This window comes from Typopeltis vanoorti, chromosome 8 (assembly GCF_054136105.1).
Source record: "Typopeltis vanoorti isolate ZY-2024b chromosome 8, IOZ_Tvanoo_1.0, whole genome shotgun sequence".
Lineage (NCBI taxonomy): Eukaryota > Metazoa > Arthropoda > Arachnida > Uropygi > Thelyphonidae > Typopeltis > Typopeltis vanoorti.
In genome coordinates, this window is record NC_143556.1 from 17244852 (window position 1) to 17269313 (window position 24462).

Below are 24462 nucleotides of genomic sequence, written 5' to 3' on the forward strand. Positions count from 1 at the left end.
CCAATCCTGGAAACTGTATGACTAGAGGAGTGATGAGCAGGTTCTTTACATTACTGAATGTGTTGTGAATGTAGACACATTGAATCAGTTTAAGGTACAGTTGGATGAGCTTTGTGTGCAATAGTGTGTACCTCCCACGATGGGTTTCTGACTCCATGGAGGTCAGATATTAATAATAGTATAAATTAAAGATGCCGAGAAATTATATACTTGGTTTAATCCTTTATCCAAGTGTAAGCAAACAAGTTTGCTCCTGAACTATTTTCAGGACTAGGACAACTCGTATAAAGAAGCTAAGACCACATCACTTGCCTTTGTATCCTATACTGCAAAGCACATCTCCTTGTGGACATGTATAATACTATGCATTGGGATAGTATGACACCTTTTGGCTACTCATATATATGTATGAAAATATGACTTCTGCATTACTTCAACCTTAGTATCACCTCTGGGTCTTGCTCCCACTGATGAGACCTCAATAAAGATCGAAACCGGTCTGGGTAGTGACCCTTTTCATAATGTATAGCATCATACATGTCTTCAAGGAGATGTGCTTTGCATTATGGGATACTAAGGCAAGTGATGTGAAATCTTAGCTTCTTTATACGAATTGCCCTAGTCCTGAAAATAGTTCAGGTGCAAACTTGTTTGCTTACACTTGAATAAAGGATTAAAACAAGTATATAATTTCTTGGGATCTTTAACTTATAGTATAACCAAGTGGGAAAAACTTCTAACAATAATAATAGTAATTTATATAAATTAAAATATGCAGAATTTTGAAGGGTCATTCTAGTAAAAAAAAAATGCTCTTGGAACTACTGTGTGTATTCTATTTTTAGAGTATGGGTTATAATTTAAATTTTAAAGAAATCTTTATATAATTTTTCTGTATTTAAGAGTATTTAAATTTCTGAATATCAGCTTGCTTATTTTTTTTTCTCCTTTTCAAGGGATTTTCTGCCTAGAGGATCAGGGATTGTTACAAGAAGGCCTCTGATTTTGCAGCTTATGAACTCCACACAAGGTAAAATCTTGTTTCATCTATTTTAAAATTTGAACAAATATGATAGAAATAGCAGTATGACAAAAAAAAAGTTTTGAAACTGTTGTTAATAACAGCCTGATCCACTGACTTGATGTGGTTCCAGAGGGAGGATGCCTTTTGATCAAATTGTGGAAGCTTAATTTTGTTTGTGTTGAATTAGAAAATACTGGACAGACATTTTTTTTTTATTTCACAGTATTCTTTTTTTCATTTTACATTAATATTTTGGAAGAGAAAATTATATTTTCTCTTCTAAAATTTTATTACTGTAAAATATTGACTGTTTATGAGAGATATTTTGAATGCACGATAACTGACAAGTGCAGTCTCTGTCATAAGAATTATCTACATGTTGATGATAGTTTATTTTCAAACTGAAATATCTGGCAGTATATTAAATATGCTTTCCTTGTGCTAGCATGTAGATAATTTTTAATTTCATGTCACAAGTTTCTCTTAAAAGTAGAATCTCTGTCAGAGATGTATAGAAAGGCTTAGGTGTTGGTATTTTATCTTAGTGCTTAGTTTTTTTTTTTTTTAACAGTTTAATTCACAAGGCAAACAATATGAAAATAAATAACATTTATTTACTTAGAGTACTAGAGAAGTATCAGTAACTACTCAGCATCATTACAGTACAAATTGCTTATCACAGTATGTAAACAGTAACAATTAGTTAATTTTGGGGGACAATTTCAAATTGTAATATGAATGAGGATTACTAGTTTGATATATGGTTTAAATATGGCGTGGAGCTCATATTTATTAAATACTGTGAATATTTTTACAGTGTCCTGAAACACAAAGAACTAAAGTGTTTATTGGTACTCTCTGTTCTAGATAAAGAGAGGTTTATAAGTATTAATTTGATCTTAAAATGAGGTGTCCCCCAGATTTTTGATACTTCAAATCTGTGTGAAGGGATGTCTCAATCATGGTCTGCCAGTCCCAACTTGCTATAATTATTGTGATGAATGTATTTTTTTATGTTGTCTAAGGCAGATGTCAACAGGTCTTCCTGTCTATCCATAGTAAGCCAGGTCACAAGTAGTACTGAACAATTCATATACTCCTTGATGGATGGACGTAAAGGATAGTTTATCCTTTATATGAATGAATGAGGATACTAGTTCGCTATATGGTTTAAATGTGGTGTGAGCTTATATTTATTAAGCACTCTGGATATCTTTACAGATGTGCCCTGAGTATATGAGATAATAACAATTTTTCTGTGTTCTTATGTATTAGGGAATGGAAGAATGGGGAGAGGGAGGCATTTAGTGTTTTATCTATATTTGTAGATATAGCCATCAGCTAAGAAAGTGTGGCAAAGGTAAGTGAGGTCATAAGTGAGCAGTATAATTGGAATGGATAGTCTGGCTCTGTGTGTTTTTATATCATCCATGCGATTTGTTTGTATAAATATCTTCTAGTATGTGTAAGCTTTTTTATAAGTAGAAAAAAAAATGAACCATTTAAAAGGCACATGACTAGTTTATCTAAGAAAGGCAGGTAGTTATATGATTCTCTTTCCATTGGGAAGTGGATTTTTGGATGTTGGCTATTTAAATTCACTAAAATTGTATTAGTAGTAGATTACTGTAGATACAGTACTCTTCAAATGTAGACCCTTCAATTATCAGAATGGCAAGTTTGGATAAATGACAGATCAAATAATTGAAGTACTATTGCATGATGCTCTACAGAGAAGTAGGTTTAACATGCTGGGGGTCATTGTTTCGAAGATCAGATAAATAGTAGATACTATAATATGTCTGGACCATGCGATCAAATAGAATGCATCGCATAATGCAGCCAAAATACTCATCCAGAGTATTTAATAATAAGACGATACACCTTTTTTCTACTTGTATATGGAAAATATAACTTCTTGGGTCTAGCTCCCACTGATGAGGGAGAGGAGGATTCTGCTTTTGGCTTTTGATGAGAACGGAAGTATTATTTTAGACCGAGCCTGATTACATTGCATACAAGGTTTCTCAGTAATCTCTGGCGCTGACACAGTTTGATTCCTACTGTCTCCCCCTCTGCACGAAACATACAAGAAGTCAAACGGCCAGCAGCCCCCACCTGCAATGAGGACCAGTGGTGGATTTAAAGTTTTATAGGGAGGTAGGTTTTCAAATCTGTGGCCAAGTGAGATACTGATACTCCTTTCCCCAATTAGTAGGTTGCTACAAGACTAAATTTTGCTAGTAGACCAACTCAGTCTACTGGACTTTTGCTAGCAGGCCCCTAGTCCTGTGGGATAATATATTGCTAGTAGTCCATCTAGGTCTACAGGATACTTTGCTGGCCCCTAGCGCTGCGGGATTATTTATACTGCTGTCAAACAATTTCTGCTGGCAGGAAATCACCACCCTGACATGGAAAACATCAAAGAGCAGATCCTTAATAAGGAGTAGTCCCTAGAGGTACTGAAACTCATAATAGGCAAGCTTGAATCTGACTGGCTGGGTTTTATAAAGCAGTACATTCACTCTAATGATCAGGATGGAGAGGAGGAGGGAAAATGAGATATCACAAGAACTCATTACTGCTCTGTCACCAAAATCCCCCTGTCAAAACAACTCACAGGAGGAGCATTCTAACAAAAGACTAAGAACTACAGAGGACCATATGGATGAAGATTCACCAACACCAGATGTCCCGAGGAATACCGAAAAGGTTCCACCTGTTATACTAAGGGACAAGGACAAATGGACCACTGTCACATCAGCCCTTAGGGTACATAAAATCTCATATTCCTGGGCTAAAAATCAAGATGAAGGAGTCAGAATCCAGCCAACCTCAGTCACTGACTACAGACAATTGACAAAACTAATAGTCTTCCTTATCACACTTTTGCTTTACCCACTGAAAAGAATCTCAAAGTAGTACTTCGCAGGGTAACCGAAGGTGTCACCTGTGAAGAAATCACTGCTGACCTTATAAGTCGGGGCCTAACACCAGTAAAAGTGAGCAGGATGCTCAGGTCAGATAAACGGCCAATGCCACTGGTGCTCGTAGAAATTGACAAGGCACAGAAAGAGATATATGAACTGACTGCTATCTGTGGCCTCAGAATTTCTACTGAGCCACTAAGGAAAAAGTCATCGATCATCATGACTGGTGACTTTAATGCTAAACATACAGCCTTGTATAGCTCCACAATCAACGACAAAGGCCGAACTCTAAACCATTACTCAATACAAAATTCTGTTGTTGTAGCCGGACCCACAGAGCCCACCTTGAGCAGGCTAATTGAATTTCATATTGAAAAGAATAACATGTAAGAAAGTTTTAAAGCGAATAAAAGTTGAGCAGCTCTCAGACGTGAACTGTAGACTAAAATACACAAAGATTATTGAAGAAAAAATGAATGAGTTTGAGAACAGGAATCAAACCTTGGAGATTCAGTGGCAAACTCTGAAGAAAACATTGATTGATTCTGCCAGAGAGGCATGTGGTGAGGTTGTCTGTAAGGATAAAAAAATCAGAACTCCCTGGTGGACACAGGAAGTTAAAGAGGCAGTGAGGGAAAAGAAGAAACCATACCAAAAGTTCCTGTCAAATAAGTCAGCTTGTGCTCTTAGAGAATATAGAGAGAAATGCAAGAATGCTAAACACTGTGTAAAACTAGCTAAACAAAAGTCATGGGATGACTTTGGCAAGAATATAGAAAATAAATATCAAGAAGGTGGCAAAATATTCTGGAGGTTGTTGAAGAAGCTTAAGAATGGAGGAAAGAGTGCTGTAAAAGGAATTCGAGATGATAAAGGTGGCTTGAAAACAGGAGAAAAAGATATCCTTGAAGTATGGAGTAATTACTTTGAAAAACTGCTAAATGAAACAAGCAGTGACGACAGCACAGTGGTAAAAAACACTGACCAGGCATGCAGTCAGGAATACATATCCATACTTGAAGTAGAAAAAGCCATCAAAGGCTTGAAATGTGGAAAGGCAGCAGGAGTAGATGATATTCGACCAGAAATGCTGAAGTATGGTGGTATAAGAGTCTTACAGTGGCTGCACTGCATAGTTCGGAAAGCCTGGACAGAGGGACGAATTCCCGATGATTGGAGTAGAGCTCTCATAGTACCCATATATAAAAAGGGAAATAAAACTGAATGTGAGAATTACAGAGGTATTTCCCTACTGAGTGTTCCTGGCAAGATCTATGCAAGTATACTTGAGAAACGGTTGAGAAGAATTGTGGAAGAAAAGCTTGGTGAAGAACAAGCTGGATTCAGGCCAAATAGTGGCTATCAGGATCAGATCTTCACTTTACGACAAATAGTCGAGAAAGCATGGGAATATAACAAAGATCTGTATTTAAGTTTTGTCGCTCTGGAAAAGGCATATGACAAGGTGCCAAGAGAGAAGCTATTCAATACGCTGCAGTTATATGGTGTCAATGGGGCATTATATCAAGCAATACTTAGTCTTTATTTGAGTTGTAAGTCAGCAGTTAGAATTGAAGGAAGTACAGGAAAATGGTTTAATGTTAAATCTGGTGTGAGACATGGATGTACATTATCCCCTCTGTTATTTATTATCTATATGGATCACATTATGAAGGAAAGTGGTATTAAACATGATATCAAAATTGGAGATGTTAATGTCAGCTCTTTGCTTTATGCGGATGATGTTATACTTCTAAATAAATCTGCTACAAGTCTGCAAGATTCTCTGACTAAATTGAATAGCTGTTGTAATAGATATGGTATGAAGGTCAGCAATAAAAAGACAAAGACAATGAAAATAGGCAGAATCATTGAAAATGTCAACTGTGTTGTGAATGGAGAACCTGTGGAACAAGTAAAACATTTCAGCTATTTAGGCACGATTTTTAGTGAAGATGGTAAATTAAATATAGAAATAGACAACAGAATCAGCAAAGCTGGTATCGTGGGAAGTCAATTGAATAAATTCATATGGAATAAGAAAGAAATTAGTCGGAATAAGAAAGAAATTAGAAATTTAGTGTTGACTAAATTAGAAATTAGTCAACACTAAATTAGCTGTATACAAGACTGTGTTCAAACCAATTTTAACTTATGGATCTGAGAGCTGGGTCAGAAGTAAAACACTTGACCAAAGACTAGAGACCGCAGATATGAGAGTCCTGAGAAAGATTAGAGGCGTGAACAGATGACATCAATGGCAATATCATATTAAAAATGAGGATATTAGGAAAGAACTTGACATTGTCAGCATCCAGGAATGCGTTAGCAGAGCTAATCTCAGGTGGTATGGTCACTTAAATAGAATGGGAGAGGAAAGATTAGCAAAACAAGTGTTCTCTGCCAGGTTGGCAGCAAAACGACCCAGAGGAAGACCAAGATATAGGTGGATTGATACGGTACAAAGTTCTTTAGATGATAGAAATATAAGATCTGATAATGTTGGAGTCTTGACAAGTAACAGACTGATTTGGAGGAAAATTGTAGATAGGAAATTAATAATGATGTAATTTTTTTCATGTAGCACTATCATATCCTGTACACCCCTTGAGGGTACATGGCAGGAATTTGATGATGATGATGACCAAGAATATAATTTCTTGTTAAGTATAATATATAAAGCCAAACTATTGGTTTCAGTATAACTGTGTGGTGCTTGATCCTCTAAGAGATGTGTGTACAAAATGGCTAAAGGGTGAAACTGAACTTGCATACTTTCTTTCTTTAGCTAATGGCTATAATTCACAAAAGATAGATAAAATGCTAAATGTCCACCCAGCACAACGAGACCACAGCAAAACCGTTACTGTTCCATATATTCAGGACATGTCTGAAAAGATAACCAGAATGCTTAATAAATATAAATCAGCAGCAGTCATGAAACATTCCTCAAATTTCAAGTATGGCTGTGTCAGTTTACCAAAAATCTGGGAGACAGTCTTTTTAAGATCCAGTTAATGTTTTTAAACCTCTCTTTATCCAACCATAGATGGCAATAAAAAAGAACTAAAGTTCTTTTTTGTTGTCTATTCTAGTTTTAAACTGTTTCCACTATTAACTAATTGTTGCTGTATATGTACTGTGACAAACTGTTTGTGCTCTGAAGATGCTAGGTGAAAAACCAGCAAAATATCAGCAAGTAAATAAATATATATATATTTTTTTTATTGGCTTGTGATGTAAATTAAATTAAAAAAATCTGAGATTAATTGCCAACATCTATGCCTTTCTGCATGTCTGATGATTCTTCATCAGAAATTATACACAAAGCATGGAATTCAGTAAGTGGAAATTGAAACTGTCCTGGCAGCTAAACAGATTAGCCTTCTCAAAAAGATGCCAAGACACTAATACTATCCTTAACCATGTCAAAATTAAAATTGTTTTGTTCAGCCATTGCTCAAAGTATTTATAAATAGGTTAGTCTGTTGCAAATATGTGAACAAATCAGTGCAATGCTTTCAAAAATAAATATAGTTGTCAATGCTCTATACATTGATATCTGTGTGATATTTTAAATCCTGAGCTGTGGGTGATCCTTCTCAATATCTTCAAAGTTGTGACAAGTAAGGAACTCAAAAGCTGGCACTGGAAGAAATTTAAAATCCTTTGCGTGCTGTGCAATTCAAATATAGTTGTGGCTGCAACTGCAACTATATCAGAATCACATCTTTTGTAAACTTATCGTTAATCTTTATTGAAGAAGCTGTCGACACATTTAGTTGAGGTCATAATTACGCTGTTACTCCTAGGCAAGTTCAGAATTGGAAATAATGTTGTCCTATATTCGTTTGGATGTAGTAAATTCTGACCAAATTAAAACCTCCCAAAAAGTAGTATTCCTCATAAAGAAATCTCATTTTGTTTTCATATAATGAAAACAAAATATCATAAATTAATTACTATATAATTAATTTGTAATGTATATAATTAATAATTATAGTAAGTCCGCACAGTTAGCTTAGTGGCTTTGCGCTTCGCAACCATATGCCTGGGGAAGGAGTGTCCTGGATTCAATTCCAGTCACCGACATGAGGAGCTTAAGGATCTTCCTCAGCCATAGCCAAGTTAGCCGGTCTTGGGCGTGGACAGCAGGGTCCCCCCCAGTTTATCTGGGGTTTTGCATCCTGCAAGCAGGCAAACTGGCCCCGTGAACACACACACATGAATCTACAGCCATAAATACTTAACCCCTCATGAGGGGGCTCAACTCGCCCCAATAGGGACGGGGGAGAAAAGGGAGGAAACTCCATATGAATAAATAAATAAAATAATTATAGTATGCCCACACTTCATAGAGCTTTGCTTGGTGCCAAGATTAGTCTATTCATGCTGAAGGGGAAAAGAAATGAAGGATGTATGAATTGATCGCCAACAAAAGAAATCACGTGCTTTATAGATAAAATTTTCCAACTGTTATACAAGCAAAATAGTTACCACTTTAAAAACTATAATGATCATAAAAAGAGAAGTTAATTTTCTGATGTGTAATGATAAACAACTCGTCCCACAATACGGATTGATTACCCTATTATCGGAATGGATTCTCCTTTTTTGTGACATGCGCAGAAGTGTCTAAGAGTCTCGAATATTTGGGTGTACTATACTACAAGATCATTCTATACATATTCATAGATCATGATCTTACTAATATTCAAAAGAATAAAGTTGCTAAATTACTAAAGAAAGTTGCATCTTGGCCCAAAGAAACTCAGAATACATGCATGGAGCACCAAAAATTCACCAACTCGATATCCCTATGCATGTAAAAACTTGCTGAACAGTTAGTAAATTACTTGCCACTCTTTGTAACTCTTCCTCCTTTGTAAAAAATTCTGTTCACCAGAAAACGTTTTTAAAAATGTCATCTCAAAATCTCATAACCAATTAAAAAAACCTCTGAAGTTCAGACATAATTATTAGCTATGATATCACTTCACTATTTATCAGTGTACTATTAACTGAAATTGATTTGATTCCTGTTTCTTCCCCCCCCCATGACATATTTGAATTATTAAATTTATAGTATATTCTGGTTATTTCAAACAGAAAGGAAAAATATAAAGGAAAAGGAAAAACCTCTTTTCTCTCTTTGGACAATTCTCATATAGCACACTTAGAGAACCAAGCACTGAACACAATAATAAATTTAGTTTAATCCTTTACCCAAGTGTAAGCAAACAAAGTTTGCACCTGAAGTATCTTCAGGACTGAGGCAACTCGTAAAGGTGGACCAAGCTCTCATCATTCCTTGTCTCAGTATCTCCCATAATGCAAAGCACATCTCCTTGCTGTCATGTATAATGCTATGCATTAGGCGAAGGGCCGCTACCCAGACCGGTTTCAGCCGTTATTGAGGTCTCGTCAGTGGGAGCCAGACCCAGAAGTGGTGATACTAAGGCAGAAGCAATGGAGAGGTCATATTTACTTATACGAGTTGCCAAAAGGTGTACTACCTTATTATTAATTTACTCTGGATTTAGAGAAAGATGTTGGAAGTTTATTTTCCACTTGGTTAGACTATAATAAATTTAGTTTAATCCTTTACCAAAGTGTAAGCAAACAAAGTTTGCGCCTGAAGTATCTTCAGGACAGACCAAGCTCTCATCACTCCTTGTCTCAGTATCTCCCATAATGCAAAGCACATCTCCTTGCAGACATGTATAATGCTATGCATTAAGAGAAGGGCCACTACCCTGGCCAGTTTCGACCTTTATAGAGGTCTCGTCAGTGGGAACCAGAACCTTTCTCTAAATCCAGAGTAAATTAATAATAAGGTGGCACACCTTTTGACAACTCGTATAAGTAAATATGACCTCTCCATTGCTTCTGCCTCATCACCACGTCTGGGTCTGTCTCTCACTGACGAGACCTCAATAAAGATCAAAACCGGTCTGGGTAGTGGCCCTTCCCTTAATGCATAGCATTATACATGTCTGCAAGTAGATGTGCTTTGCATTATGGGAGATACTAAGACAAGGAGAGATGAGAGCTTAGTCAACCTTTACTACAAGTTGCCTCAGTCCTGAAGACACTTCAGGCACAAAATTTGTTTGCTTACACTTGGGTAAAGGATTAAACTAAACTTATTATAGTCTAACCAAGTGGAAAATAAACTTCCAACACTCAACACAGCCACACTCAAACCAGTGGTTTTGCTGTGCTACGTAGATGATGTGTGTGCTATTTGACCACATATTAGATACTTTTTAAGTGTATTTAAATAACATTCTAAAATCCACTTCGCAATGGAAAAATAATCAAATATACTATGTCCCCTCCTATATACACTAGTCATAGGCCTTTTAATCAGTTCATTATATATAGCATAACGGATTTACTCGGCTGAGAGACATATTTTTTAAAAAGATTAAATGACTAAAAGCGGAGAGATAAAAAGTAAAAAATACTGTAATACTGTTTTAATTCAGCATGACAAGACTGGTTTCGTCTTCAAGAAGACTTCTTTGGGTACACAATAAGAGAGAACAACCAACAAAAAATTGTGAAAGAATAAAAAAGTCTAAACATCAAAACGTTAGCATACAAAATCTAAACATTAAAGTGTTAGCATATGAACATTTGAAGCTGTTCTCTGTATCTCCTCATTGTTGGGAATGCACATGCATTCAAAATCTTGTGAACGCAAAGTTGGATGGCAGCACAATGGCAATCTGAGAGATTATAACTCAGGTTGTTGTTAAGATGTATCTGATTAAGGATGATTTCTTTAGATTCCACAATTCTTCTTTCTAGTTCATCATAGCAACAAAAGATATTTTCAGATTTCTCCCATAAGACTGGATGAATGAGGTTTTCCTCATTAGTGTTAGCAGAATTCAGAACATGGATTGACAGAGCACTGGCTCTTGTTCTGCCATATGTGACGTCTCTTTTATGTTCTTCAAGACATAATTCGATGGATTTCTTCATCTGGCCAAAATAAGGTTTATCGCAGTTCCACTAAATTCAGTAAATGCCGGGATATTTAAGGTTGTCATGTCTTTGTTTGGACCTAGTTAGCAAGGAACAGAGTTTCAGATGAGGAGTGAATAAAGTCCGGATGTTGTATTTCTTAAAAACTTTGGCCAATTTTGGTGAAACGGAGCTGATGTATGGTAGGGAAATATGGCCTTTTTCACTGTTTGTATCTTCAGTATGATGAGGATTGAATTCATTGATTCAGCATGGTGGATTGAAAAGTAACTTATTAATTATTTGCTTTGAATAACCATTTTGTTGAAAAGTAGTAAGAAGAAACTGAAGTGCTTTGTTAATATCTTCTTCTTCACACAGGAATGAATGAGCACGTTTGCCTAGCATAGAGGTAATACCAAGTTTTTCAGGTGGATAGTGATGAGACTGTGCATGGAGATATCTGTTGATGTGTGAGTTGGTTTTCTGTAAATTGAGATTTTAATTTCTCAGAAAAGCAAGTGAGTCTAACATCCAGGAATGGGAGGGAGAGAGAGAGAGAGAGCCACCAACCTCTAATTCTGCAGTAAATTTGATATTTGGGTGTTGATTGTTGAGGTGGTCAAGGAAGTTCTTTAGAGATTCAGGACCGTGGCTCCAAATTAAAAAGATATCGATATATCTTTTCCACATTTCTGATTTCAAAGAAAAGGAGGAGATAGCTTTTTCTTCAAAAGATTCCAAATATATGTTTGCCAGTATGGGCGATAATGGGTTACCCTTGACTAAACCAGATTTTTGATTGTAAATAATGTCTTTAAACTGGAAATAGCCAGAATTAATACAGTGAGTTAATAAAGATATAACGTTTTTTGATAATTTATCTTTCAGCATAAGAACTTTCTCTGTAGGTACATTTGTGAACATGGAGATGACATCAAAACTATCCATAATTTCTTCTTTTTTAATATTTATGTTTTTTACACTTTAAACAAAATCAACAGAATTTTTGATAAAAGAAGAGGGCGAGCCAAAAAAAAAAAAAAATTAAAACAGCATTTTTTACTTTTTAGCTGTTAGCTTTCAGTCATTTAATCATTTAAAAAAAAAAAATATATATATATATATACAGGGTGTTCGGGATAAATTTGACAGTTTCGTAAGGAAAAAGAAAATCTTCTTTGTATCTATTAAATTTAATGAATTGACAAAAAAACATTACAGGCAGAGTTAATTACAATACTATCAACAAGATTTACTCAAAATAACCACCATTAGCATCGATCACAGCTTCAATTCTGCTTCGGAACCTCGAACAAGCTGATGCTACAGTCTCCCTGGGAAGGGCCGCAAAAACTGTTTTAATTTTATCCATTAACTGGGCTTTTGTATTACTGGAAGTGCGATTGGTGTCTTTTTCAACTGCGCCCCATACAAAATAATCCATGGGGTTAAGGTCTGGGGAGTTTGGAGGCCAAACATTTGGACTGGTGAAGTCGTAGAAATTTTCAGACAACCATTTTTGACTTTTCCCAGAGGTGTGGCAAGGGGCCGAATCCTGCTGCCATACATACGGCCTACCATTGGCTACCCTTGTTATCCAGGGCTTGACTACAGTTAGCAACTCCACGAACAAAGCCCGAATTCCAATGCCAGGGTTCTTCAACACCTGTTCCTGCAGATTTGCGAGGAATTCTGCTGTACGAACGCAATCAGATCGTCTGCTAGGGATCTTTCTTCTTGCTACATCCTCGTAGTCACCATTGCAAGTCTCTAGTTCATGCCTGATTGTTTTTACTGTATTCAGGGAGCATTGGGCAGCAGTCGTAATATCCTTATTTTGATGGCGGGCACGAATCATCATGATACAAGTTATTCTCTTCCATGATTCAGGTGGGTTCCAGCTATCCATCCTTTCTGACATCTTGTATATGAATGAAGAAGGGTCCAAACTTTTAAATGAAGAGAAGTGTGTGTTAATACATGTAACTTACGGGAAAATATAATTAATTATAAATATGTCAAATTTATCCCGAACACCCTGTATAACATATATATTATTTTAAAATCTCTCTCTCTCTCTCTCTCTGTGTATATATATATATATATATATATATATATATATATATATTCTCTCTCTCCCCACCCTCTCTCCCTCTCTCTCTCTCTCTCTCTCTCTCTATATATATATATATATATATATATATAGATAAAAAGTTTTAATGACTGATACCGAGAGATAAAAGGATGACATGGTATATTTGAAAAGATACTCTCGGTATCAGTCATTAAAACTTTTTAATAATATTTCCCACTGAGTAAAAATGAATTATGATAATATATATATAGATATAGATATATATCCGTGGCATTGCGTGATCATTTCGGTTGGGTGTACTATCAAGTTTTCCAGGAGGGGGGAAGCTTGGAGACAAATATTTACATCAATAAATTTTTATAATTATTGATTTAGTTAAATAATTACATCAATAAATTTCTTTTAGCTTTTTTTTTTATATAATTATTTGTCGATGTAAACTATAAATACGTTATTTTCATTTTGCATCGATTTTAATGATCTTTAATTCTTGGGGGGGGGGTGTTCAGAATTAATAGTTTTTAGTACAATTTCATATATTAAAAAATTGATGGCATATTTTATTAAAAATGAAATAATTAATTAATCCTAAATTAAATTATTTCAGTTTAAAAGCAAAAAAATCCTAAAACTAACAAGTAAAATAATATTAAATTACATACACTTTTTAAAAATGTATTTTTTTGTTTAAATTTGTTTCACTATAAATTTACAATTCACACTTCACTCTGTAACTTACTAGACAGAGGGCAAACTAACCGGTCACTGTTCACAAATGAAAAAGATGAACCAAAAACAGAAACACGTGTTTTATTACTGCAATAAAACACGTGTTCTATGGCTACCCTGCAACAACCCAACCCATAATAAAATTTTAAGACAGATAAAGTGTTCCCAGGGTTGAGAGTGTAAGATTACATATCTCAATCAATTTTACGATTATAATTTGTGGAATTTTTTAACCCATTCCAGGGGAAGTGCCTCGTCCCCCCCCCCCCCTGCAGACGATCATGATCGTAGGATTGCATTTTATCGATGTATGAAAGTTTTGAGAGGGCATAGCGCATCAGCCCTCATCTTAATTGGTCCAATGCAATTAATTGCAGGATAACTTTGAACACTTCTGCGTAGATTGGGGGATCAATCTGTTTTATGATTGATTAGAAAACAACAATGCAGGAGAATGCTATATTTGGTTGGTATATTTAAAATACTCAAAGATGAAAATATGTGAACCATCATTTATATGAAGTGAGAATAGGAAGGAATAAGTGTGAGTAGAAACACTTTCATTAATGGTAAGGAATAATTAATAATTATCATTTGTGATATGTGTGTGTTCTATAAGTTGCTGGGTAGAGCAAATAGCACGATCCTATAAATTCTAAACATGAATAAGTGAATTTATGAAGGCATAATTAAAAAAAAAAAAAAAACTTATGAGAGAGAGTATTGCAGGAATAAATATGGTTTGATGGAGCAGCAAATCATCTCGGAAAATTTGTTGCACATGTTATGTGTATTTCTCTGGTTTGTGTATATTCCGCTCCATTTTCCAAGAATTTTTTTTTGTTTACTGAGACTCAGTATACATAACATCCGATCATTATTGGAATTATCCACGCTTTCGGGAATCCTAAATTCATTAGTTTTTTTTTTTTTTTTTAGTATCAGTGGTTCTTCTGGCTTATCAATCTCACATATGCTGGTATTTTGTTTTAGATCAACAACGTCTTATAATGCACAGAATATTCATTTTTATTCAGGAATAGATATTTTTTACTGTCTGTTGTTTCCGAAGACTAGAATAAAAAAAAGTCTCTGTACCGTTAAAAAAACTTTTTAACTTCAACAGATGCTATACTGCCCAAGCAAAAGAAGAAACAATTAGCACATTTCTCCTTAACATCCACTTTCAGATTTTCAGTTCCAGAAAACATATGTAACAGCTGTTTGTAATAAAGCTGTCGGATATAGTAATCTCTCAACTCATGACAGTGACAACATTCAATTGGATCAGTTGACACTATAACCAATTACAGCCGCTAGGTGCTGAGTGAGCTCAAAATTTAAGCTCACCTAGTCACACCTTCTCAGCAGTTTAAAAATAATACAAAGCTAAGAATTTGACATGCTGCGCCCTCTTTACATCTTTTCGAATGGCTCAATGGTGTATGCATTTTGAAAGCACACCCGAGCTATTAACGTAAATATGATGCAATGTTTACTCGGTGAAAAGTGCCTTCTTCATGAAGCACTAATGCTTTATTATCCTCGTGAAGAGGACAATGAAGCATTAGTACAGTATATTGTGTTTAATTTTAGGAATCGCGCAAAGTCTGCAAACAATTGAGCGAGTCTTTAATGGGAATAAATGCAAAAATATAATATCGGTGATATATATATGTATATATATAGAGAGAGAGAGCACACCTATGCATACTGGAAGATACTTAAACAGTCACACTATCATGCAACACAAGAGTATTATTATTATTTATATGGGTGAAAGTCATAAGACCATGGAGTCAAAAGACCTATCTTGGAGACCCACTCCATCCATTAACACAATACCTATCATACCTTAAACCTGTTCACTGTTTGGAGCTCACTCTGGCAATCCATTCCACTCATTTACCACTCTCCAACTAAAGAATGTAGTCTGCACACCCTTACTAACCACACTCTTAGACAACTTCCAAGTGTAAGGGTCACACTTGTATTTCCCTTACTCCCCATCTATTGGAAAATTTTTGTCAATTTTATACAATTCCTTTAGTAAGTTTTTTTTTTTTTTTTAATCAGCTAACGCCTTTTTATTCCCGTATATACGGGAGTAGGCGAGGCCATTTAGCCCTATCTAACTTTTGGAGACTGAGTGGGCAGTTCAATCTCCACTGGTACCCAATCAGAGACAGATGGCCCAAGGCTATCACTAATTAAGTGGTACGCAGTGAAGAGAGGCGGCTCAAATGTGCCGCCATCTCGTGGTCTCTAACCCTAACACAATATATTTAATGTCTGAAATAATGTGGGTTCTACGGTCGATTTTCTTGAATTTACAGGACGAAAAACCCGAGTTTCCGGGAGGAAAAACCTGCTTGCCCGTGCCAGAGATCGACTAACTCGGGAACCGGTCGAAAAAAGGCTTAGAAAAATTTCCTCTAGTCGCCGACTAGACTCGAAACCAAGACTTCCTTCGTGCGGCCTAGCGCGATGGTGTGCAAACGCCACATCCACTGAGCTACACAGGCTCAAAAAAAAGAAACTTATAACTTTAGTAAGTTATAAGTTTCTATTATATTCCCTCTCCTTTGTCTATCAGCCAAACTCTTCAACCCACACTCTGTCAACTCTGGAGATACTAATTGGGCTGTAATTTGCTACTTCTGTTTTAGAACCGCCTTTATGTAATGGAACTATCTTACCCTCTTTCCACTGGAGCCTTGCCAGAGCTAAGACTTAGATTAAACAACTTCATCAGAGACACTTCCAGCTCACTTGCACAAGCCCAATGTGGAAGCCGCACGCAAACAAGCAGCAATAAAATTAAACCAAAGGGTTGAAACTTTGTGTCAGTTGAGCCCATCTGTGCGATGCGGAAGCGGTACACAATCAGTAATGAGAAGTCTCGTCGGACTGATAAACAGGTGAAACACAACCCTGACATGAATGTGTTAAAACTAAGAAATATATAGTGGATGTTGTTTTGGTAGTTTCAGATATTTTGGAATTTGGTTGAAGAGAATCAGCATTTCAACTCAACAATTCTTGGCTTTCCTTTGTCCTTGAGTGGTGCAAGATTTTTGTTAATACTGCACCAATCATATGCACTTTTTCATAGCTGCTCTATCTCTACTGGCCTACCATTGCTGTCCATTTCGCTCTCTGCTTTGACTTCTCATTAGTCATTCGTGAAGTATTGTTCATTAATAATAATAAAACAACCTTCAGATATGAGGACTGATACAGCCATTATTCCTGGTGGTCTTACACCTTGTCTACAGCCCTTGGATGCTTCGTCAACAAACTATTCAAGGAGTATGTACAAAAAATTCTACATGGAATGAATGGCTGCCGGTGGCTACAACCTGACTTCGGCAGGAAAGGTTAAGAGAACTGTGTTGTGCAACTGGATTTTGAGAGCTTGGGAAATGATTTTGCCAGAAATAATTGCCAAGAGTTTTTTTAAAAAAAACCAGCCCTGGATGGGAGAGAAGATGTTGCTATTTGGGTAGATGACTTTGACGATGCACATAAGGAAACTGCTCTCGAGGCCGGAAGTAGCGATAGCGAATAGGAGATTCTGGGTAAGTCATACCCATTTTCAGTTTTATCCTGAAAACTTTAGTTTCTGAAAATCCCTGCATATATCTTGCACCATGATTTTTTAACCTTAATTTTTGGGGAAAAAAAGCGCGAGTTATATTCAAGTAAATACGGTAATCCCTACTCGGTTTCTCCTCCTGATCCCGAGTATGCATTCTGATACTGCCTTGTTCAAACAATCCTTGGCCACTTCCCATGCACTAACGAGATTCATATTTCACTGCTCACATGGGATGTCAAAGAGAATATATACAGAAGCATTCATTTTCGTGTTCTTTGAGCAATGTCTTCAGAGGAACCACGTTCTCCTACACGGATCCCCATGTGGAAAATGGACCAGGCCGACTGGAATACCTTTAACCATTTTGCCAAATTTAATGCTGATACAGTCAGTCAAACACCTATCATTGAAGCAGTAAAGTATGTAACAGATTGTATTGTCGAGGCAGCAAAAGCCTCAATTCCAAACGTCATCTCGATTCACACTCTAAGCCTTGCTGGAATCCAGAATGCCAGGCAGCCCCCCCCCCCCCCCCCCCATCAAGAGCATGGGGTATATTTCATAAATATCCCACCAGATCAAATTTCATAGTTTCTAAATGTACTTGGGCATGTTATGTGAGACATCAGAGTCAAAAACAATCTTGTTTTTTGACTCCCCATTTCACCTCATTGATTGCAAAATGCAGTGTAAAAATTGTATGGGATAGTCTGGAAAATGAAATGCAGCTACAGAACACATTGTCTATCTTAATGGATGTATTGTTGCTGATCCCAAACCATTGCAGACACTTTTGGGAGAAAATTTTGTTAGAATCTCAGCAACAGCTTCATAATCCTCTTGCATTTTTAATATTGAAAGAGCAACAAGAGAAAGAGTGACTATTTTTCTACCAATAGGTTTGAGCGATACAATTAGCCATTTGTCTTTTTGTCCCCCCCCCCCCATTGCAATAGGTCCTGATGACCTTCCATCGTCTTCTATGGATCTCCTTCTCTTAATATGTAACCGGGAAAGGATCCAACACAAGCAAACAATTATTGACCTATTGCTCTGACCAGCTGTCCTTGTAAGATATTAGAGAAAATGGTCAATGCCAAACTTCTCTGGTATTAAGAAAGCAGCAGTCTCCTCTCCAGTGCTTTTGTTGACAACGTTTGACTTTGGACCTTTTAGTCTGTTTAGAAACTTGTATAAGGAACTCATTCCTGATACAATAACATCAGGCTTCAGCATTCCTTGACATGGACAAAAGCTTATGACACGGCCTGGAGATATGGCATATTAAAAGACATCTATAACCTAGGTCTCAGAGGATGCCTTGCTATTTCAACCATATCATCAAGAACAGGGTATTCTCCAAGGCTCTGTCAATCACTAACTCAATCAGTAAATCCAGTCTAAACAGCTTCCTTCCACTGTAGGCAATGCTCTATATGTTGATGACTTCACAATTTACTCTCTTTCATTACATGAAGGTAATTGAAAGAAAACTTTCACAAGCCACTATGGGTAAGTTCTCACACAATATCCAGTCAAGTCAACCCTTCCTTCTTGTGTTGTGTGTTGTTTCTACTAAAGGAGCTCTGGCAACAGCAAGTATTCCCACTGCAAAGGGAATACCTTCCTAGTTGAAGTAAATGCCAACTAGTCCTAGGTGGTAGATGACCTTCATTGCTTGATGAAATACCACCACCTTGCTTATTGGGGATCTGAAGTGGTTACCACCATGTTTGGTTCCCAGAGAAAGAGTTCAGGTTCCTTCTCTCCTTCCCCTACAACCTTCAACATGCAGCATGAGTATCCTTTGAGTACCAAGCATACTGCAGGGATCCAAGTACCTTATTCACCTTTGTGGATAAGATGCAGCAGTAAAGCAGTTCCACAGGCTGACTACCTATTAATGTACAGGACTGAACCAGAATGGTAATGCATCATTTAGGAGTCCTGATCAAATGATGCATAATCTCGCTGCCAACTACACTGCCAAGTTGTTTCTGGAGGGAGTCCGCTGCATGTTTCTCTTCTTTTTTTTCCTCTTCAGTTTTTGTAACATTGAACATTAAATTAAGTCTAAATAGGTATAGTGTCTCTGTGGTTCAATAACAACAACAAAAAAAAAAAAAAAAAAAAAAAATGTAAAATTCCCCCCAAAAATTTAAACTAAAAACACGCACGCACACACAAAAAAAACCCTTTCATATTCAGTTTACCAACATCTGTGGCATCGACATTAATTTAAATGATGTGCATCAACATCATCATCATCTTCAGTAATCTAAACCTGATGTTCTGTTTCTGACTGATCTTCCAATTTTTACTAAATCAACCACAGCTCATCTTAACTGTCCAAATTACATCCTTGTATGCCTGTATGACTACTATTGCCTTAAGGGAGGTACTTGTACTTTTGTGTATTCTGATATTCCTTGACAAAGGATGCCTAATCTAGAATCTCACCTTTTTTGACCTGCTGTGGCTTAAAATTTGCCTTTGTCCTTGTGTAACTGGATCATCAGTTTTCTCTCGATCCCTATGTGTAATGGTGGATGGTGTTCTCTCCTCAGTGCTGGTGTCTCTCAGGGTTCTGTCATTTCACTCACCCTCTTCCTGATTTATATAAATAACCTGCTCTCACTGACTGCAAACCCTATTTGCTCATGATATTACACTTCACTCATCCTACTCGTATGACAGGCCTGGCAGTCCTCAAACATCTCATTCTTCAAGATCTATAATAATTGCTCTGGACACTGATCTTCATAGTATCCTTGATTGGGGTGAAAGCAACCTAGTCAACTTCAATGCTTCCAAAATGCAGTTTTGTTTGTTTTCCTGTAAAAAAAAAAAGACCACCTCAATCTTTCTCGCTTACTTTTGATAATTCTCAGCTCAACAATCAAGACCAAATCTCTCTTTTCAGACTGACTGTTACTCCAAACCTTTCCTGTCACAATCATATCACTTCTATAGCATCATCAGCCTCCAAAAAACTTGGCATCCTTTTATGGTTAAGATGGCACTTTTCTGCCAAATAGTTACTTACTCTGTATAAATCCCAAATCCGACCAACATTGGAATACTGTTGATGCTGTTCAGAAAAGGGATATCTGGTTGATAAATGACACTTCCCTTACAGACTATCTTCAGCCACTTTCCCATGGAAGAAAAGTTTCTGCATTGTGTCTTTTCTACAGATATTTCCATGGCTATTGTTCAGCAGAACTAGCATCCATTATGCCTTATATTTCTGCCAGATCTACAGGAATTCATGTTACAGCTGCTCAACATTCTTTTACAGTCAAACTGCATACTTACCGAACTGATACTCCCAGTCATCTTTCATTCCTTTCATCTCAATTCTGTGGAACAGTCTCCTTCATGATTTCCAAATTCCAAAGGACTACAATCTTCAATAGTTCAAGAAGAATATCAACGGATTACTGTATTCCTGACCCTGCCCTTACATGGATCTGTTTGCTATAGGCTTTTCTGCCTTTCGTGTCTGTGATAAGAAATAATAATAAATAAAGGTCATCGATTGTGTCTCTTCATGGGGCTCTTCAGGTTTTCAACAGGAAAAAACTGTTTGCACTTTTGCTGAAAACACTCTCTTCTCCCAGATCATGTATTATGAATGGGACAAATTGTTATTCAGTAGCAACAGAAGTCAAGCTCTTGGGAACTCATCTTTGATAGAAAACTTGCCTTACATTCTTTGTGCAAATTTGTCAACTAAGGGAAAAGTGCAAGAGAGCATTGATTAACTGATTAACCTTGATAAGCAATAAAGAATGCTTATCAAGGTTAGATCTCTGTTGGCTGTATTGCTATGTTTTCCTGATTTTACTATCTCCAGCCAGACCCTGCTCAATTGCATTAAGTATACAGCAGAGTTACATGCCATTCAGCTTGCATTTGTGCATATAAAAGAAAACTACTACTACCAAAAGTGTGTAATTTATACAGACTCTTTGAGTACTTTACAGGCCATCTCCTCTCCTGTGTAATCTACACCCAGTGTTTTATGTGTTACAACTGTTGTACAAAATGAAGACCCTTAACTTTGATGTTCAGTTGTACTGGATTCACAGCCACATTGGAATTGAGGGAAATGAGACTGCAGCTGCTAGATAAGCTCATACTTTTCCCACATACTGTTTGATTCACAGACTGCTGACATTTTATAAGATCAAAGTGACAGTCACTTTGATCAGTACTTCCTGCCAGTGACAGTCATCATGGCAGGAAGTACTGACAAACAAATTGCATGAGAATAAGCCTGATATTAAGCATGGGCAGTCTAGCAACATAGAAACACAAAAGAGGAAATTGTTCTTGCTAGGCTCTGCATAGATCACACTCATCTTGCAAGTTCTTATTTACTGAGGGAATGACCCACCTGTGTGTGAAAAATGCAATATACATCTCACCATTTGTCATATTCTGGTCAAGTGGTGACCAGAATATGACAAATGAGGATGAAATTCTTACTTATCTTTGCCAAGCCATATACGCTATGACAGATCAGATATGCACAAACTGCATGCCATTTATAACTTTTTACAAATAATTAAATTATACAAACGCATTTGATTATAAATTCTGTTTATATGCAGATACTGTATTGCTTAACATAATTTTTTGTACATTCATTTTTATCACTAATTTATCTCTTTATGACTATTTATTAATGCCTTGTGTTCCCCTATAACTTTTGCTATGGTGCAGTATGAATTTTTCTGTCCTTGCACCAATCAACCAACCAAATGAAACAAACCGAACTTAGCATTCTGCTGAAAGTTCTGTAATTTCATTTGACCATATGGTAACTTCCTGTTTATTTTCCTTTGTTTTATTTACTTCTTCATTTTATATTTTCACTCATTTATTCAGTTTGTCTTCTCTCTCCAATTCCTTAGAATATAATAAGGAATTTGAGAGATAAGAGAAATTGAATTAATGAATAAAAGCAATAAAATAAAGAAGTAAATAAAACAAAACAACAATAACAAAAAAAATGTTTTTGCAAAAAGATAGTAGCAAAAAGAATAAAAGAAGACAGGAAGTTGCCATATGGTCAGTTGAAACTATAGAACTTTTAGCTGAATGCTAGGTTCAGTTGGTTTCGTGTAGTATTTAATGTCATTCCTCAGAAATGAATTGATTTGAGCAAATCAGAGAGCGAAAGAATGCTTTCTTAAAGCTCTCACTTGACTAATATACTTACATGTGTCTTCTGGTGAACAAGTTTCCTTAATTTTGCTGAAGTAGTCATGAAGAATAATTACTAAGACAATAGGAATAATGGAGCAGTTCCAAATAGATTTCCAAAAAGAACTTTACTGTAGATTCCACTTGCTCCTTAGAACACTTGTTTTTTTTGTTAAGCATGTAACATTCTCTCTAATCTACACAGGCTTGATACACTATACCAAGGTTTCCCAAACAGTGTTCCGTGGAAGGTGAATAAGTGTTCCGCGAGAAGTTTTCTTGGAATTTGTCATTTTAGTTTTCTAAGCATTTTTCATGAATAAATATTTTATAGTAGAAATATGCTGAGGAGAATAATATTCGTGAATATGTTGAAAAGCTCAGACCCAGAATGCCTAATAACATCTGTGTAGCAAATATTAGTGACCAAGCCGTGTATTTTTAAACGAGGAAGTATTCATGAATTATCGTTAATTTTTACACATCGAAACCTTTCAACATTTGGGAAAGGGAATACCGCTGTTACTGACTGATCATAAAAATTGCCTGCAAGCTAATTACAACAATGGGTGGCGTATCCTCTGCTCTCAAAACTGAAAGAAATAACATCTGTGTTGCAAATGTTAGTGACCAATCAGCACGGAAGTATAAAGAAAATTTTTCTACAAAAATTGAAGATCAAGGTAGTCTGTATCCCGTTCTCAAATCTAGTAATACTGAATACTTTCTTTGCAAGTTCGTATTGTAGGGTGAAAGTTTTGAAACTGTAGTGCCGTGATTTTTCGTTCGTTTAACTTCCCGTAACACACTTGAAGTTAAACGAACACTCAGAAACTTACGACAAACTGCAGATTGCATTTCCCAATTTTCAAGAGAATTTACCACAGACGAAAAAACTGAGGCCTTGAAGGAGGTGAAAACTGGCAATGCACCAGGCTTTGATGGTGTTCACCCTGAATTCTTGGTAAACTGTGGAAAAAATGCTCATCAATGGCTATCAAGATTCTTTTCTCACATTTTAAGGACCGGGAACCTTTCAGCAGCCTTTAAGAGAACCAAAATAATAGCCATATCAAAACCCAAGAAGCCTCAAAATCAATTAGAGAGCTATCGCCCAATTGCACTCCTCAGTTACTGTTATAAGCTCCTCGAGAGACTCCTCCTTAACAGAATTGGGCCAAAAATATCTGAAGTTATCCCTGTTGAGCAAGCAGGCTTTAGGACTCATCGTAGTTGTACGGACCAAGTACTAAGCCTTACTACCCATATCGAAGCAGACTTCCAGAGATGTTTGAAAACCTCTGTTGTGTTTGTTGACCTTACTGCTGCATACGACACAGTATGGAAAGAGGGGATGCTATACAAGCTGATAAAAGTCATACCATGCCAATCCATCATAAGACTTATTGGTAACATGCTTTTTGACAGGTTCTTCCATGTGGTACTGGGAAACAAAATGAGCAAACTGAAAAAGCTGAATAATGGGCTCCCACAGGGCTCATCATTAGCACGAATTTTATTCGACTTATATACATCTGATCTCCCTACAACTAGATCAAAAAAATTTGCTTATGCTGATGACATTGCCCTCACTATCCAACACAAGAGCATTGAAGTAACAGAAGATATTCTCACAAATGACCTTAGAACCATTGGGGAATACTTTCATAAATGGAGACTAACACCAAACCTCAATAAGACCGAGGTTAGCTCTTTTCACCTAAACACTAAATTGGCAAATAGGAAACTTCAGGTCAGCTTTAACAACACAATGCTGCAGCACCAAGATTTCCCTAAATATCTGGGTGTTACCCTGGACATAACACTATCTTTCAAAAGACATCTGGAGAATCTCTCTTTAAAGATCAGAACCTGTAATAACATCATA

General features: G+C 36.4%; 1 protein-coding gene across 6 annotated transcripts in view; it reads left to right on the top strand.

Annotated features, from left to right (window-relative positions):
- The window catches only part of LOC150103765 (dynamin-like), a 519391-nt gene that overhangs the window by 35868 nt on the left and 459061 nt on the right, over window positions 1-24462 (top strand). For all 6 annotated transcript variants that reach the window (XM_090397139.1, XM_090397140.1, XM_090397145.1 and 3 more), the window contains exon 2: window positions 957-1030. In XM_090397139.1, coding sequence (XP_090253265.1) covers window positions 957-1030 — 74 coding nt within the window. The remainder of the gene's footprint in view (window positions 1-956; window positions 1031-24462) is intronic.